Source organism: Hyla sarda, chromosome 5 (assembly GCF_029499605.1).
Source record: "Hyla sarda isolate aHylSar1 chromosome 5, aHylSar1.hap1, whole genome shotgun sequence".
NCBI classification, from domain to species: domain Eukaryota; kingdom Metazoa; phylum Chordata; class Amphibia; order Anura; family Hylidae; genus Hyla; species Hyla sarda.
In genome coordinates, this window is record NC_079193.1 from 184,376,757 (window position 1) to 184,394,131 (window position 17,375).

Sequence of the window (17,375 nt, forward strand, 5' to 3'; positions counted from 1 at the left end):
TGAGTTGATCCAGAGGAAGGCAAAAAACCCTGATACTCGAAGTAAAAATTCCTTCCTGACTCCAATATGGCAGTCAGAATAAATCCCTGGATCAACGTTCGGTGCTTATAAATCTAGTATACATTACCAGCAATGTTGTTGTTCTCCAAAAATGCATACAGACCCTTTTTGAACTGTTTTGCAGAGTTCACCATGACCACCTCCTCAAGCAGAGAATTCCACAGTTTCACTGCTCTTACCATCTGTGCTGGTCTAGACGTAGAGGATGCCCCCTTGTTATAGATACAGTCCTGGGTATAAATAGATCATGGGAGAGATCTCTGTACTGTCCCCTGATATTTATACATAGTTATTAGGTCTCCCCAAAGCCTTCTTTTTTCTAAACTAAATAACCCTAATTCTGATAATCTTTCTGGGTACTGTAGTCCTCCCATTCCCCGTATTACTCTGGTTGCCCGTCTTTGAACCCTCTCCAGATCCACTACATCTTTCTTGTACACTGGTGCCCAGTACTGTACACAGTATTCCATGTGTGGTCTGACTAATGATTTGTACAGCGGTAGAATTATTTTCTTGTCGTGGGCATCTATGCCCCTATTGATGCACCCCATGATTTTATTTGCCTTGGCAGCAGCTGCCTGACACTGGTCACTACAGCTAAATTTACTGTTAACTAAGACTCCCAATTCCTTTTCCGCGTCAGTCGTCCCAAGTGTTCTCCCATTTAATACATAATCCCAGCCTGGATTTTTGTTCCCCATGTGCATAACTCTTGAGATCAAATATGCTTAGATTGAAGCTAGTCCACCAGAGAAACCCTTCTTTGAATTTACATAAAACTAGAAAGGACACCAGATTTTGACTCAATCTTTTATTGTTTGCAAGATGTTCAATTACCCTTCATTTCCCAGGAAGCTAAAGATATGCTTAAAGGGGCACTCTCATTAAAACTAATTTTTGCTATTGCACTCCTTATGGTAAATGAAAAATATTTCTATTATACTTTGTTTAAAAAACATGAAGTTTTCTATGCTTTTACTTGTGCTTAAAAAGCTCGAGCACATTTTCCCCCAACTCATACACAGACTTTGGACCAAAGTCCAAACACAGGCAGTGCTGCCTGGAGTGCTGAGGGGGGGGGGGGGGGATAAACCAACAGCATATGGCAGTTATGTGTTAGAGGAGCTATGATTGGATGAGGCTGGACATTCCCCCCCCCCCCCCCCCCCCCCCTCAGCACTCCAGGCACTTCCTGTGTTTGGAATTTGGTCCAAAGTCTGTGTATGAGTTGGGGGAAAATGTGCTCTTGAGCTTTTTTAGACACAAATAAAACATAGAAAACTTCTTTTTTTTTTTATACAAAGTATATTATAAATATTTTTCATTTACCATAAGGAGTGCAATAGCAAACATTTTTTTAATGAGTGACCCTTTAAAGGGGTACTCCAGTGGAAAACAATTTATTTTAAATCAACTAGTGCCAGGAAGTTTTACAGATCCATAAATTGCTTCTATTAAAAAATCTTAATCCTTCCAGTACTTATCAGCTGCTGTATACTACATAGAAAGTTATTCTTTTTTTAAAATTTCTTTTCTGTCTGTCCATGGTGCTTTCTGCTGACTTCTCTGTCCATGTCAGGAACTGTCCAGATCAGAAGCAAATCCCCATAGCAAACCTATCCTGCTCTTGACAATCCCGGACATGGACAGAGGTGTCGGCAAAGAACGCTGTGGACAGACAGAAAATAAATTAAGAAAGAAAATAACTTTCTCTGTAGTATACAGCAGCTGATAAGTACTGGAAGTATTAAGATTTTTTACTAAAAGTAATATACAAATCTGCATATCTTTCTGGCACCGGTTGATGATGAGGATGAAGGATGGAGGATGATTGATATAGCGCCTACAGATTCCACAGCGCTTGATTTAAAATAGTTTTCCACCGGAGTACCCCTTTAGTTCAACTATCACCCCTTATGATGTGGAGGCTTCCATTAAGTGCCTAAAACTGGATGAAGCACCCCCTGGATATTGAGAAATAATTGGACAGTGTATCTTGAGCCTACCTGTTTTGGAGTCTCATGTCCTTTTGTATATGACCTGGTGTTTTTACGCTACCCTCTCAGACTATCTTAAGCGCCCCTCTACAAAATCAATGCCCATAAATACTTTCCAGGACAAAACGGTGCCTACTTTTGCCAGTGATGACTGCCCTATTTATGAAACCCTGGTCTACCATCCTCAGAAATATCCCCTTTAATAGCTTCCAAATCTTAAAAAAAACTCAGTTGCCATTGATTTTTTTAATAACTTTAACCAATTCCTATTAGAGCTGGGCGGTATGACCAAAAATGTGTATCACGGTATTTTTGTAACTTATGGCGGTTCCATGGTATATAACTGTATCCCCCCCCAAATCATGTTACCCAAAAGCGCTGTTCTGGTTCCCCCCAAATTATCAGCCCAGCGCTGCGCTGTCCCCATTGGGGGAACTAATCACATGTTGCCCGCAAGCACTGCCCTCCTCGTCCTCCTGTTTGTTGCAGGCCGCCGGTGCTGGAACTCTGTACTGTACGCTGTATCCTTATGCCCGGGCTGCAAAAGATCAACAAAATTAAACTTTAACTCCCCTTCGGTACCAGCCTCACCTGCTTCCTGGGGACGGGATTAAAAAATCTTAATCCTTCCAGTACTTTTTAGGCTCTGTATACTAAAGAGAAATCCATAAAAGAAATGCATTTCCTCTGATGCCATGACCACAGTGCTCTCTGCTGGCCTCTGCTGTCCATTTTAGGAACTGTCCGGAGCAGTAGGAAATCCCCATAGCAAACATATGCTGCTCTGGACAGTTTCTAAAATGGACAGCAGAGGTCAGCAGAGAGCACTGTGCTCGTGACATCAGAGGAAATGCATTTCCTCTGTAGTATACAGCCCCTAAAAAGTACTGGAAGGATTAAGATTTTTTAATAGAAGTGATTTACAAATCTATTTAACTTTCTGGACCAGTTGATTTAAAAAAAAAAAAAAAAAAAAAATACATGGGAGTACCCCTTTAAGGGACTAGGCATTGATGTCTGAGAAACATCTCTTGTTTATACTGAACTACCACACCGTTAAACCCCTAGAGGACACAGGGCATGAATGTACGTCATGGTGGCCTCTTACTTAGCGCATCACAATGTACATTTACGTTCTGCACATGTGTCCCAGCTGCCATCAGCAGCCCGGAACACCAATGTCTGCCGTAAGCCTTTAGATTTCATCGCCAGTGCTGATAACAATATAATCTAAACCAGTTGCGGGACTTTGGGGACACTCATCAGACCATATGCAGTGCGATTACGAGGGTCCGATGAATAAAGGTGGCAGCCTGAAGTATATTACCCCCTCCTCCGTTCCACTCTCTGGGGGATCTTCTATAGTCTGTTGTCAGGCAGGCTCTACAAGTAGATCGCCAATGTTACTGATAAGTGCTATGCCATGACATAGTGTTGAACAGTAATGGCAATCAAAATATTATTTTTATTTTTAATACATCCCTGTTAATCACCCCCCTTTTTCATCGTAAAACAAAAATAATGTAAAAACCATTTCATATATTTAGTATCATCACGTGCGACAATAACAAACTATTAAAATATAAGGTAAATGATCTGTATGGCATAAAAAAAAAAGTGTAACATGCTGGAAGGAGTTGCTTTGGTATATGTCAGCTGCAGAGGTATTGGTTGAACATAGTGACTAACTGCAACTCTCAGCATGCCCTGACACAGACTATGGCTCTGCAACTGACCCAAAACCATAACCTTCCAACAGTACCGTCATTTTATGCCCCACCGTCCCAGAATGGCCCCCTCATGTCCTGCTTTCAGAGCCGCACTTGGAGTACTACTGTCAGGGGACTGGACCAAACCAGAAGAAAGAGTCCGCCGCTACCACATCCAGCCTGCAAGGGGTGACCATTTGACTAAGAGTCAGCATCCCTGTGTTACCCTACAGTAGTACAGAGCCCTCAGCAGCCATATAACGACAAAAAGCACGAGTGGCACAATTATACAGATAGATATGGCCGGGAGGGAGGTTGAATAACTTACCCTGATGCCTGGACAGCTTCTGCTCTCCTGCTTTGTAAATCATGGCTCCCGGGTCAGTATTTGATAAATTTATTAGCAGCAGTAGAGGGAGGGGGCTGTGTTCTTTTTTGGCAGCATGGTCTTTGAGGTGAGAGGTCACAGCTCATTGCACATTGCCTGGAGTCACCTATATGTGTTCTGTCTTCTTCCAGTTCCTGTCAGCAATTTTACCTTTCCTTGTCCCTGGACCTGTCAATATCCCTTAATGATTAAAAAGAAATCGAAAAATCCACTGGTCACTGATTTCCAATCTTTCCCAGTCATCAAAAAAGGTATTTAGCTAATCTCTACTTGAGTAAGTTAGGTGATCACCAATATGGCTTTTAGCATCTGTCATCCAGCTTTCCGGCTGCCTTGTATGTCCCTTTTTGCCCTCAGCAAAAGTGTGGAGGTATACGAAAACTAGTGCTACAACCAGCATGCCCTGAAACAGCCCACTGCTCTGCAGCTGATTGAACAAGTAGTGCAGATCATTTTTAAAGGGGTACTCCGCACCTAGACATCTTATCCCCTATCCAAAGGATAGGGGATAAGATGTCTGATCGCAGGGTCCCGCTGCTGGAAACCCCCGCGATCTCTCCTGCAGCAACCAGTGATCTGCTGCACGGTGTGAACTTCGATCCATGCCTGATGACGGGCGATACAGGGACCAGAGTATAGTGACGTCACGGCCCCGCTCCCTCGTGACAGCATGCCCCGCCCCATAAATACAAGTCTATGGAAGTAGGCGTGATGGTAACCACGCCCCCTCCCATAGACTTGCATTGAGTGGGTGGGGTGTGATGTCATGAGGGGCGGGGTCATGGTGTCACAATAATCCGGCCCCTGTATCGACCGTCATTAACCACAGAGCGAAGTTTGCGCCGTGCAGCAGATGACACGGTGCTGCATGCAAGATCGCGGGAGTTCCCAGCGGGATTGGATAGGGGATAAGGTGTCTAGGGGCGAAGTACCCCTTTAACCCCTTAAGGACCGAGCCCATTTTCACCTTAAGGACCAGAGCATTTTTTGAACATCTGACCACTGTCACTTTAAACATGAATAACTCTGGAATGCTTTTAGTTATCATTCTGATTCCGAGATTGTTTTTTCGTGACATATTCTACTTTAACATAGTGATACAATTTTGTGGTAAGTTGAATCCTTTCTTGGTGAAAAATCCCAAAATTTGATGAAAAAATTTAAAATTTAGCATTTTTCTAATTTTTAAGCTCTCTGCTTGTAAGGAAAATGGATATTCAAATTACATTTCTTTTTGGGTCACACATACAATATGTCTACTTTTATGTTTGCATCATAAAATTGATGAGTTTTTACTTTTGGAAGACACCAGAGGGCTTCAAAGTTCTGCAGCAATTTTCCAATTTATCACAAAATTTTCAAATTCAATATTTTTCAGGGACCAGTTCAGTTTTGAAGTGGATTTGAAGGGTCTTCATATTAGAAATACCCCATAAATGACCCCATTATAAAAACTACACCCCCAAAGTATTCAAAATAATATTCAGTCAGTGTTTTAACACTTTAGGTGTTTCACAGGAATAGCAGCAAAGTGAAGGAGAAAATTCAAAATCTTCATTTTTTTACACTCGCATGTTCATGTAGACCCAATTTTTGAATTTTTGCAAGGGGTAAAAGGAGAACATTTTTACTTGTATTTGTAACCCAATTTCTCTCGAGTAAGCACATACCTCATATGTCCATGTAAAGTGTTCGGCAGGCGCAGTAGAGGGCTCAGAAGGGAAGGAGTGACATGGGGATTTTAGAGAGAACATTTTTCTGAAATGGTTTTTGGGGGGCATGTCACCTTTAGGAAGCCCCTAGGGTGCCAAAACAGAAAAAAAAAACACATGGCATACCATTTTGGAAACTAGACCCCTTGAGGAACGTAACAATGAATTAAGTGAGCCTTAATACCCCACAGGTGTTTCATGACTTTTGCAAATGTAAAAAAAAAAAAATTTTTTACCTAAAATGCTTGTTTTCCCAAAAATTTTACATTTTTAAAAAGGGTATACCCCCCAAAATTTGAAGCCCAATTTCTCCCGATTCAGAAAACACCCCATATGGGGGTGAAAAGTGCTCTGCTGGTGCACTACAGGTCTCAGAAGAGAAGGAGTCACATTTGGCTTTTTTGAAGGAAATTTTGCTCTGGGGGCATGCCACATTTAGGAAGCCCCTATGGTGCCAGGACAGCAACAAAAACCCACATGGCATACCATTTTGGAAACTAGACCCCTTGGGGAACGTAACAAGGGGTAAAGTGAACCTTAATACCCCACAGGGGTTTCACGACTTTTGCATAAGTAAAAAAATAAATAAAACATTTTTACCTAAAATGCTTGGTTTCCCCAAAAATGTACATTTTTACAAAGGGTTAAAGCAGAAAATACCCCCCAAAATTTGAAGCCCAATTTCTCCCGATTCAGAAAACACCCCATATGGGGGTGAAAAATGCTCTGCTGGCGCACTACAGGTCTCAGAAGAGAAGGAGTCACATTTGGCTTCTTTGAAGGAAATTTTGCTCTGGGGGCATGCCGCATTTAGGAAGCCCCTATGGTGCCAGGACAGCAAAAAAAAAAAACCACATAGCATCACATTTTGGAATCTAGACCCCTCCGGAAACGTAACACTGTTACAGTGAGTACTTACACCTCACAGGTTTTTTGAGTGAGTCCAGCCGCCGGGTCTAGCTAAAAGTGAGCCCGGGTTAGCGGCGACGAACTGTTGGGCGTACAGATTCGTCTGTGTAACCATCAAATTAACAAAGTCGTCACTGAAAAAATGACCGAAAAAGTCCTTTTCAGTGAACTCGGCGATGTTTATTTTGATTCCTGAGTCGCCAACAAACTCAGGAATCACGGGCTCGTGGTCCGCTGGCTGAGTCCAGACAAGTTCTCCGGTACGATGTATCAGTGAACTTGGCTGGGGTGCTTCACTAGTATGAGCACCAGGGGGACTCATACTAGCATGGGGCACAGGGTCAAGGGCAGAGGAGGTTTGCGGCACCGCACGGCGGCGTCTCCGCCACCTTGGTGGCTCATCATCAGAACTAGATGATGAGGAGGACGATGAAATAAGGAAGGTGGGGTCTTCATCGTCCTCTGAGCAGCTCTCTGTGTCGGAGGCAATTATGTCATATGCCTCCTCCGCCGAAAACGCTCTGCGGGCCATTTCCTTACTCTAATGGGGATACGGGTGTGTGTGTGTGGGGGGGGGGGGAAACTTTATTGGTGTATGTGCTGTGTGTGGTGTGGTGCGAGACTACCTCCCTAACCCGCCCTAACCCTCCCTAACCTAACTAAACTAACCCGCCCTAACAGAAAAAAATATAAAATAAAAAGGGACTTAAAAAAAAAATACAAAATAAAAAAAAGGGGACTTCTAGCGCAAAAAAGCGCCCCAAAAAAAAGCATTTATCTAATCAGTGGTGTGCGCACTGATTAGCGCTTGTGGCCGCAGGGGCGCAGAAGTCAGTGGGGGGTCTGGCCACTCAGCCCAGAACAGTGGCTGGTGGCTTGTTTACAGACCCCCACACAAAAAACCTGAAAAATAAAATAAAAAAAAAACGCTTTACCCCGAAAAAAAATGCACCCACCTGAACCCAAAAAAAACACTGATCAGTGATAAATCACTGACAGCGGTGGGACAGGCTGCACACAGGTACGGTCCGTCCACACAGTACACGCCTGCTACTGGTGGCACGGACCGCCTATGGGTGCAAAAAAAAAACGCGTTAGCGGGAAAAAGTGCCTTTACCACAAAAAAACGCTCATCAGTGATAAATCACTGACAGCGGTGAGGCACGCCGCACACACAGGTACGGTCCGGCCACACAGTACACGCCTGCTACTGGTGGCACAGACCGCCTATGGGTGCAAAAACACGCTAGAAAACGCGAAAAAAAGCGCCGGCACCACACAAAAAAAACGCTGATCAGTACTACGGGACTGATCAGCGGTGGGTGGGCTTTAACAAACGGTGGCGGACCGCTCTTTTATAGCTAAGAGGGTCCACACACACTCTTAGGGGAAAAAAAAAAAAGATCTGCGCCAAAAAAAAGGCTGGCGGCAGACCGCAGCGACCCAGCAGGGCCGGGGTCACGCAGCTAAAGGTGCTACGGACCCACGGACACCCACTGAGGTACGCCGAAAAAAAAGGCTTATTTTTTTTTAACCCTAACCTGTCCCTACCTAATCTAAAGCTAACCCTGTGTGATTTCTGTGTCAAGGGGCCACAGAAAGGGGGCAAGGGGCACTTTTTTCAACTGAGGGGATGGTGGGCAGCACGGGACTCCGTTCTGCACACCAGATCTGAGTGGAATGGCGGGCAGAATGGAGCAACGTGCTCCTAGCCCCCACCATCCCCTCCCATTACATTGTGATTGGTGTGGTCACTTTGGCCACCCAATCACAACTGTACTGAGGGGGGTGGCCACAATTCCAGCCCCCAGTACAGCATGGATGGTGATTGGTGGTGTATACTACACCACCAGTCACCATCTACATCTGGGTCACACGTGACTCTGATGACCCGGAACCGCTGCAGAACGCCGGTAAGTAGTTACCGGCGTCCTGCAGTGATCGCCGGTATAGGAGGTCCTCCGGACCTCCTCCGGCACACTGCCGGGATGTCTGCTGATAGAAATTAGCAGACATCCGGCTCCGATCCCCGCCCGGCGAGCGGCGGGGAACGGAATCGCAGCGCTCGTCTGAATTGACGAGCGATGCGCTGCGATCGCCGACATGGGGGGACATAATGACCCCCCTGGGCGATATGCCGGGATGCCTGCTGAACGATTTCAGCAGGCATCCGGCCCCGGCTCCCCTCCGGCTAGCGGCGGAGGCCGGGAATGCTCAGGGCGTATCCAGGACTTGGAAACGGGGGCGTATGGATACGCCCTGTGTCCTTAAGGGGTTAAGTGCACCACTACTTATTTCTATTGTTATCTACAACTTTAACATACTTCTTATTTCCCCTTGAATAGGACTCCAATTTCCCATTATACTTTTATTTGGCTGTTTAAATCCTAAGATTCTAGAGGTTTTGTTTCTGCTGTATACATCCACATGACTAGCAATAAAATATCCGACACACCAGCTGTATCTATATCTATATCTATATATATATATATATATATATATATATATATATATATATATATACTCAATGTGTGTATGTTCCAGCATTGCATCCAAACGGCTAAAGATATTAACATGAAACTTGGCAAACATGTTACTTATATGTCAACAACAAACATAGGATAGGTAATTTAACCCTTACTCACCCCTATTTGCCAGGGTTTTTGTTTAACCAGTTAAGAACCTAGGACGTAAATGTACGCCTGTGGAAATTTCGGTCCCCACCACGCAGGGGGCGGGGACCAGACAGGGGTGACTGCTGCTATCGATCAGCAGGCACCCTGCGCGAATGCCCAGCGAGGGGGGGGGGTCATCAGACACCCCCCCCAATGTCGGTAATCGCTGCAAATCGCCGGTGTGAATTGCGGCTATTACGGGTCATACGGGTCTATGGTGACCTGGAAAATAAAGGGGATCGGGGTTGTCCAAGACACCCACGATCCCCCTGAAGGGATAGGAGTGAGGTGGCAGGGGTGCCACCCCTCCTATCCCTGCTATTGGTCATCTAGAAGCGATGACCAATAGCAGAATGGGGGCAGGGGGATTAACTTTCGTTTTCTGGTTCTGCCCACCCTTATTAGGCGGGACAGAATGGGGAAACCGACAGAGAACCGGCGCCGAAGTCCACTGACCCATCGGCAGAGGCTGCGGGTGGCGATTGGCTGCGATGAACGGCGGGCGGCGATGTCATGCGGCTGGCTCCCTGGATACTACGGTGAGTTGCCTAGCAACATCTGGAGGGCTACAGTTTGAGACCACTATACAGTGGTCTCTAAACTGTAGCCCTCCAGATGCTGCAAAACTACAACTCCAAGCATGCCTAGACAGCGGTTTGGGCATGCTGGATTTGTAGTTTTGCAACATCTGGAGGGCCACAGTTTGGAGATCACTGTGCAGTGGTCTCTAAACTGTAGCCCTCCAGATACTGCAAATTCCAGAATGCCCAAACAGCTGTGAGTTGTAGTTGCGTACCTCCAGCTGTTGCATAACTAAATCTCCCAGCATGCCCTTCGGCGATCAGTACATGCTGATGTTGTAGTTTTGCATCAGCTGGAGGCACACTGGTTGGAAAATACTGAGTTAGATAACAGAACCTAACTGAAGGTTTTCCAACCAGTGTGCCTCCAGCTGTTGCAAAAGTACAACTCCCAGCATGCACGGTCTGTCAGTACAATCTGGGAGTTGTAGTTTTGAAACAGCTGGAGGTTCCCCCCCCCCCATGTGAATGTACAGGGTCATTCACGCGTGCGGGGGTTTACAGGAAGTTTTCGCCGCAGCGCAAACTCCTAGCGGTAAACTCACTGTAAACCTCTGCCAGTGCGATTGTACCCTAGAAACACTACACTAAACTGACACATAATAAAGGGTAAAACGCAACATATACACCACCTTACACGGGCCCCCCCCCAATAAAAATGGAAAACGTATTGTTCGGCTGTGTTACCAAAACGGAGCCTCCAGCTTTTGCAAAACAACAACTCCCAGCATTTCCGGACAGCCACTGACTGTCCAGGCATGCTGGGAGTTTAGCAACAGCTGGAGGCACCCTGTTTGGGAATCACTGGCGTAGAATACCCCTATATCCACCCCTATGCAATCCCTAATTTAGTCCTCTCACTTTGGAGCCCTGTCGTATTTCAAGGAAACAGTTTAGGGCCACATATGTGGTATTTACGTACTCGGGAGAAATTGCACTACACATTTTGGGGGGCTTTTTCTCCTTTTACCCTTCATGAAAAGGTAAAGTTGTGGGCAACAACAGCCTGTTGATATAAAAAAATAAAAACATTTTACACGAACATGGTGTTGCCCCATACTTTTCATTTTCACAAGCAGTAAAAGGAAAAAAAGGCCCCCCAAAATTTTGTAACGCATTTTCTCCTGAGTAGGAAATACCCCATATGTGGGCGTAAAATGCTCTGCGGACGCACAACAAGGCTCAGGAATGAGAGTGCACTATGTACATTTGAGGCCTAAATTGGTGATTTGCACAGGGGTGGCTGATTTTACAGCGGTTCTGACATAAACGCAAAAAAAAGAAATACCCACATGTGACCCCATTTTGGAAACTACACCCCTCACGGAACGTAACAAGGGGTATAGAGACAAGGGTATAGTGAGCCTTAACACCCCACAGGTGTTCAATGAAAATTCTTCAAAGTTGGATGGAAAGATGAAAAAAAAAAAAAAAAAAAATGTTTTCACTAAAATGCTGGCCCATGACTTCCATTTCAAACTACCGTATTTATCGGCGTATAACACGCACTTTTTAGGCTAAAATTTTTAGCCTAAAGTCTGTGTGCGTGTTATACGCCGATACCCCCCCCCCCAGGAAAGGCAGGGGGAGAGAGGCCGTCGCTGCCCGCTTCTCTCCCCCTGCCTTTCCTGGGGTCTAGAGCGCTGCTGTCGGCCCTTTTCACCCCCTGGTTATCGGTGCCGCTGCCCGTTCTGTCCCCCTGACTATCTGTGCCACCGCCGATAGCCAGGGAGAGAGAAGGGGCAGCGGCACCCATTGCCGGCGCCGCTGCCCCGTTGCCTCCCCCCATCCCCGGTGGCATAATTACCTGAGTCGGGTCCGCGCTGCTCCGCTGCTCCAGGCCTCCGTCGTTGCTATGCGCTGAACGGCGCGGCGCATGACGTCAGAGCGCAGCGCCGTGCATAGCAACGACGCTGGGGACGCACGACGGAGGCCTGGAGCAGCGCGGACCCGACTCAGGTAATTATGCCACCGGGGATGGGGGGAGGCAACAGGGCAGCGGCGCCGGCAATGGGTGCCGCTGCCCCTTCTCTCCCCCTGGCTGCCGCTGCCCCTTCTCTCCCCCGGCGCCGATAACCAGGGGGTGAAAAGGGCCGACAGCAGCGCTATAGACCCCAGGAAAGGCAGGGGGAGAGAAGCGGGCAGCGACGGCCTCTCTCCCCCTGCCTTTCCTGGGGGTATATCGGGGTATACACGCGCACACACGCACCCTCATTTTATCATGGATATTTGGGTAAAAAACTTTTTTTAACCAAATATCCTTGGTAAAATGAGGGTGCGTGTTATAGGCCGGTGCGTGGTATACCCCGATAAATACGGTAATTTTCTTTCTTTGCATGGCCCCTGACTTCCATTGCAAACTAATTTTTTTTTCCAAAAGCTCAATGGCGCTCCTCCTCTTCTTAGCATTGTAGTGCGCCAGCAGAGCACTTGACGTCCACACATGGGGTATTTCCATACTCCGAAGAAATGGGGTTACAAATTTTGGGGGTAATTTTCTCCTATTACCTATTTTTTTTTTTCATTTACACATCCAAATTTAACAAAGTCGTCAAACACTTGTGAGGTGTTAAGGCTCACTGTACCCCTTGTTACGTTCCTTGAGGGGTGTAGTTTCCAAAATAGTATGCCATGAGTTTTTTTTTCCCCGTTTTTTCTTTTTTCTGTTCTGGAAGCATAGGGGCTTCCTAAATGCAACATGTCCCCCAAAAACCATTTTCAGCAAAAGCTAAATATGACTCCTTCACTTCTGAGTCCTGTAGTGCGCCAGCAGAGCACTTGACGTCCACACATGGGGTATTTCCATACTCCGAAGAGATGGGGTTACAAATTTTGGTGGGCATTTTCTCCTATTACCCCTTGTAAAAATTTTAAGGAAAACTAGCATTTTAGTGAAAAATAAATAAATAAATCATTTACACATCCAACTTTAACGAAAAGTCGGCAAACACCTGTGGGGTGTTAAGGCTCACTGGACCCCTTGTTACGTTCCTTGAGGGTGTAGTTTCCAAAATAGCATGCCATGTGTTTTTTTTTTTTTTTTTTTTTTTGCTGTTCTGGCACCCCCCACCAAAAAAAAAAAATTCTGAAAAACTCGCTCTCCAAAATCCCACTGTCGCGCCTTCCCTTCCGAGCCCTCTAGTGCCCCCTCCGAACTCTTGACATACACATATCAGGTATTTCCTTACTTGGGAGAAATTGGGTTACACATTGTAGGAAGATTTCTCTCCTTTTGCCCCTTGTAAAAACTAAAAAATTGGGTCTACCAGAACATGCCAGTGTAAAAAATGAAGATTTTAAATTTTCTCCTTCAATTTGCTGCTATTAATGTGAAACACCTAAAGGGTTAACAAACCTTTTGAATACTTTGAGGGGTGCAGTTTTTATAATTGGGTCATTTATGGGGTATTTCGAATATGAAGACCCTTCAAATCCACTTCAAAACTGAACTGGTCCCTGAAAAATTTCGATTTTGAACATTTTGTGAAAAACTGGAAAATTGCTGCTGAACTTTGAAGTCCTCTGATGTCTTCCAAAAGTAAAAACATGTCAACTTTATGATGCAAACATAAAGTAGACATATTGTATATGTGAATCAATATATACTTTATTTGGAATATTCATTTGCCTTTATAAGCAGAGTGCTTCAAAGTAAAAAAATATTTTTTTCATCAAATATTGGAAGAAATGATGCAAGTATCGACAAATTCTACCCCTAACATAAAGTAGAATATGTCAAAAAAAAACTATCTAGGAATCGGAATGGAAGGTAAAAGCATCCCAGAGTTATTAATGCTTAAAATGACAGTGGTCAAATGTGCAAAAAATGGCCGGGTCCTACACTGAAAATTGGCTGGCTCCTTAAGGGGTTAAAGTCCCTTACAAGTCTATGGGAAATATGTTACTGCATAACTTCCAAACGGCTGGAGATATTTCGATACTTGGTCACATGTTACTTATATGTCCACTTAAAATATAGGATAGTTAATTTAACCCTTAACTACCCCATTTGTGAGGGTCAGGGTTTTTGTTTAACCCCTTAAGGACCCGGCCATTTTACACCTTAGGACCGGAGCGTTTTTTTGAACATCTGACCACTGTCACTTTAAACATTAATAACTCTGGGATGCTTTTAGTTATCATTCTGAGAATGTTTTTTCGTGACATTCTACTTTATTTTGGTGGTAAATTTTCGGCGTTACTTGCATCCTTTTTTGGTGAAAAATCCCCAAATTTCATGAAAATTTTGAAAATTTTGCATTTTTCTAACTTTGAAGCTCTCTGCTTGTAAGGAAAATGGATATTTCCAATAAATGTTATTTTTATTCACCAATACAATATGTCCACTTTATGTTGGCATCATAAAATGGACATATTTGTGCTTTTTGAAAAATTTTGATGGCTTCAAAGTAAAGCAGCAATTTTCAAAAATGTCATGACAATTGCTAAATCTGAAGGGACAGATGTTACAGAACTACAACTCCCAGCATGCTAGGCAGTCTAGGCATGCTGAAAGTTGTAGTTTGGCAACATCTGGAGGGCTGCCGTTTGGGAACCACTGTAACAGTGGTCTCCAAACTGTGACCCTCCAGATGTTGCAAAACTACAACTCCCAGCATGCCCAGAAAGCCTTTGGCTGTCTGGGCATGCTGGGAGTTGCAGTTTGGCCTTCCTAGTGGTTGCCAAAGTAAAGATCACTTTACTTTCACTTTCAATTCCCCCCTCCCTCACAGTAGTTTCCCTACCTGACCCAGGATCCAGCAGTCTGCAGCAACAATCGGGGTCTCCAGGCATCTTCTCCTGCAGGTGCCGACCTCCATCTTCTTCTCACGATCCCCTCGACATCAGGGGTGGCGAGAATGGGGGGTTGCCATGGCAACCCACTGTCCTGCTCTGCCGTTGGTCAGAATCAATTCTGACCAATGGCAGGGGATAGGAGGAAATCGCAGCATTGCGACTTCATTCCTACCCTTCAGGATGATCTGGGCTGTCACTGACGGGTCAGATAATCACAATTTTCCAGGTGATCAGGTCACCAGAGACCCGATCAGCCCGGAATAGGAGAAAATCGCATGTCTGAATTGACATGCGATTTTCTGCAATCGCCGACATGGGGGGGGGGGGGGGGGGTCCCGGGACCCCCCTCGGCATTTGCATGGCATGCCTGCTGAAGGATTTCAGCAAGAATGCCGTTCCGATCTCTGCCCGGCGCGCGGCCTAGACCGGAGAAACACCAGGACGTTACGGAACGTCCTTGGTCCTTAAAGCCCAGGGTGCGGGGACGTTCCAGAACGTCCTTGGTCCTTAAGAGGTCCCATGCAAATCTATGGAATATGTATGTTCCAGCTTAACTTCTGTACGGCTGGAGATATTTCAATAATACCTTGTACACATATTAATTATGTCAGATAAATATATTGATATTAACTCTTACCTACAACCTTATATAAAAGCTGGGTTTTTGTTTCAAGCCCCACGCAGGTATATGGGACTTCCAGTACCTTACTCCACAAGGTCCGCTCTGCAACTCCTGGTGAATGTGTCAGTCCGGCTTGCAAGCCACACCCCATCTCACAAAGACATTGCCACTGTTTAAGTCCCGCCCCTTTTTATTCTCAATCCTTTATGTGCATCAGTCTGGCTTGCAAATCACACTCAGTCCCACAAAGCCACATCCCCTTCTATTTTCAGCTTACAATATCTTCATCACAAATCAGTGCCACCTGAGGACAGGGGGACGAGATATGAGGATGGGATATGCCAACAATATATCGGGATGGGATATGAAGTCAAAAGCTTCCTCCTTTGTTGATTTTCCTCCCCAACAAGGATTAGGAAGGAAAAACCGAGCAATGCCGGGTACTCAGCTAGTTGATTGATAAATAAAAGCAGCAAATACCATCACTAAGGATAGAATGACACAAAAGTGTCCCCTTAAATTAACAACAACATATTGACTCACTCAGTTGTACGTAATTAATCAGGGGTCCACCCCAGTGACTCATAGTTCAGACAAAATGGCGGTGATTGCAGTTTCCCTTTTTAAATGAGCCGACCGGAGTCGGACAGTGACGGGAATATTTTTTATCATAAAAAGTTTTAAAAAAAATTAAATATATGTTCAATAATTATCTGTTTTAATCTGACAATATAAATTTTTTTTAACAGGAAGCTAATTTTCCAAAAGTTTTCGGAGTTTTGCAAATTAGAGGATTACACAACATCTCTGAAACAGAGCTGAAGAAAATTGCTTTGGCAGAAAAAAATCGACAAGAGTATATGCAAACGTTTCAACATGATGTAAGTCCAAAAGTTAGTTTAGAATGTGGTGTCCTGCAAATGAAGATGGTTTCACCTTTTTTCTTTTGAAGTAATTTGAGTACCTTCTGAAGCTATAGTGTTAATGTTTAATTCTTTTGTGAATTCATTGATCCTTCCCTGAATCCTACAATCCTCCCCAATTCCCAAGTTTTACATTGAATTTTTACATTTACATTGAGGACCTGTGGTCACTTTGGCATTTTGGTAAAAAAAATTCTGTGATACTCCTTTTTTGAGGGTGGCTGATCACATACCAGTTTTGTTGTACTTATTAAACATCTATTAACCCCTTAAGGGCCAAGCCCGTTTTCACGTTAAGGACCAGGCAAATTTTATTTTAGTATTTTCATTTTTTCCTCCTCTCCTTCTAAAATCCATAACTCTTTAATATTTCCATCTACATACCCATGTAAGGTCTTGTTTTTTGCGTGACCAATTGTACTTTGTAATGAAACCTCTAATTATACCATAAAATGTACGGCGAACCCAAAAAAATATTTTTTTAGGGAAGAAATTTAAATGAAAACCACAATTTTGCACATTTTCGAGGATTTCGTTTTCACACTGTCCAATTTATGGTAAAAATTACATGTGTTCTTTATTCTGTGGGTCAATACAATTAAAATGATACCCATGGCTAGATGCTGTCATATTTTTGTACCGCTTAAAATCTAAAACTTTTTGTACAAAATCAGTAATCTAAAATCGCCCTATTTTGACCACCTATAAATTTAAAATTTTTCCGTATATAGGGTGGTATGAGGGTTCATTTTTTACGCTGTCATCTGTTCTTTTTATTGATGGCACATTTGCATATATAAAACCTTTTTTATATATTTTTTTAAAATAAAATATGACAAAAAAGCAGCATTTTTGGACATTTTTAAATTTTTTACATTTACGCCGTTCACCATACGGGATCATTAACACATTTTGATAGTTTGGACATTTATGCACGCGGCGATACCAAATATGTTTATAAAAAAAAAAAAGATTTTACGCTTTTTGGGGGAAAAATGGGAA

General features: G+C 44.2%; 1 protein-coding gene across 6 annotated transcripts in view; it reads left to right on the forward strand.

Moving 5' to 3' along the window:
- LOC130273680 (serine-rich adhesin for platelets-like) overlaps positions 1-17,375 on the forward strand; it is a 222,744-nt gene that overhangs the window by 75,093 nt on the left and 130,276 nt on the right. For all 6 annotated transcript variants that reach the window (XM_056520883.1, XM_056520880.1, XM_056520882.1 and 3 more), the window contains one exon: positions 16,200-16,331. In XM_056520883.1, the coding sequence (XP_056376858.1) occupies positions 16,200-16,331 (132 nt within the window). The remainder of the gene's footprint in view (positions 1-16,199; positions 16,332-17,375) is intronic.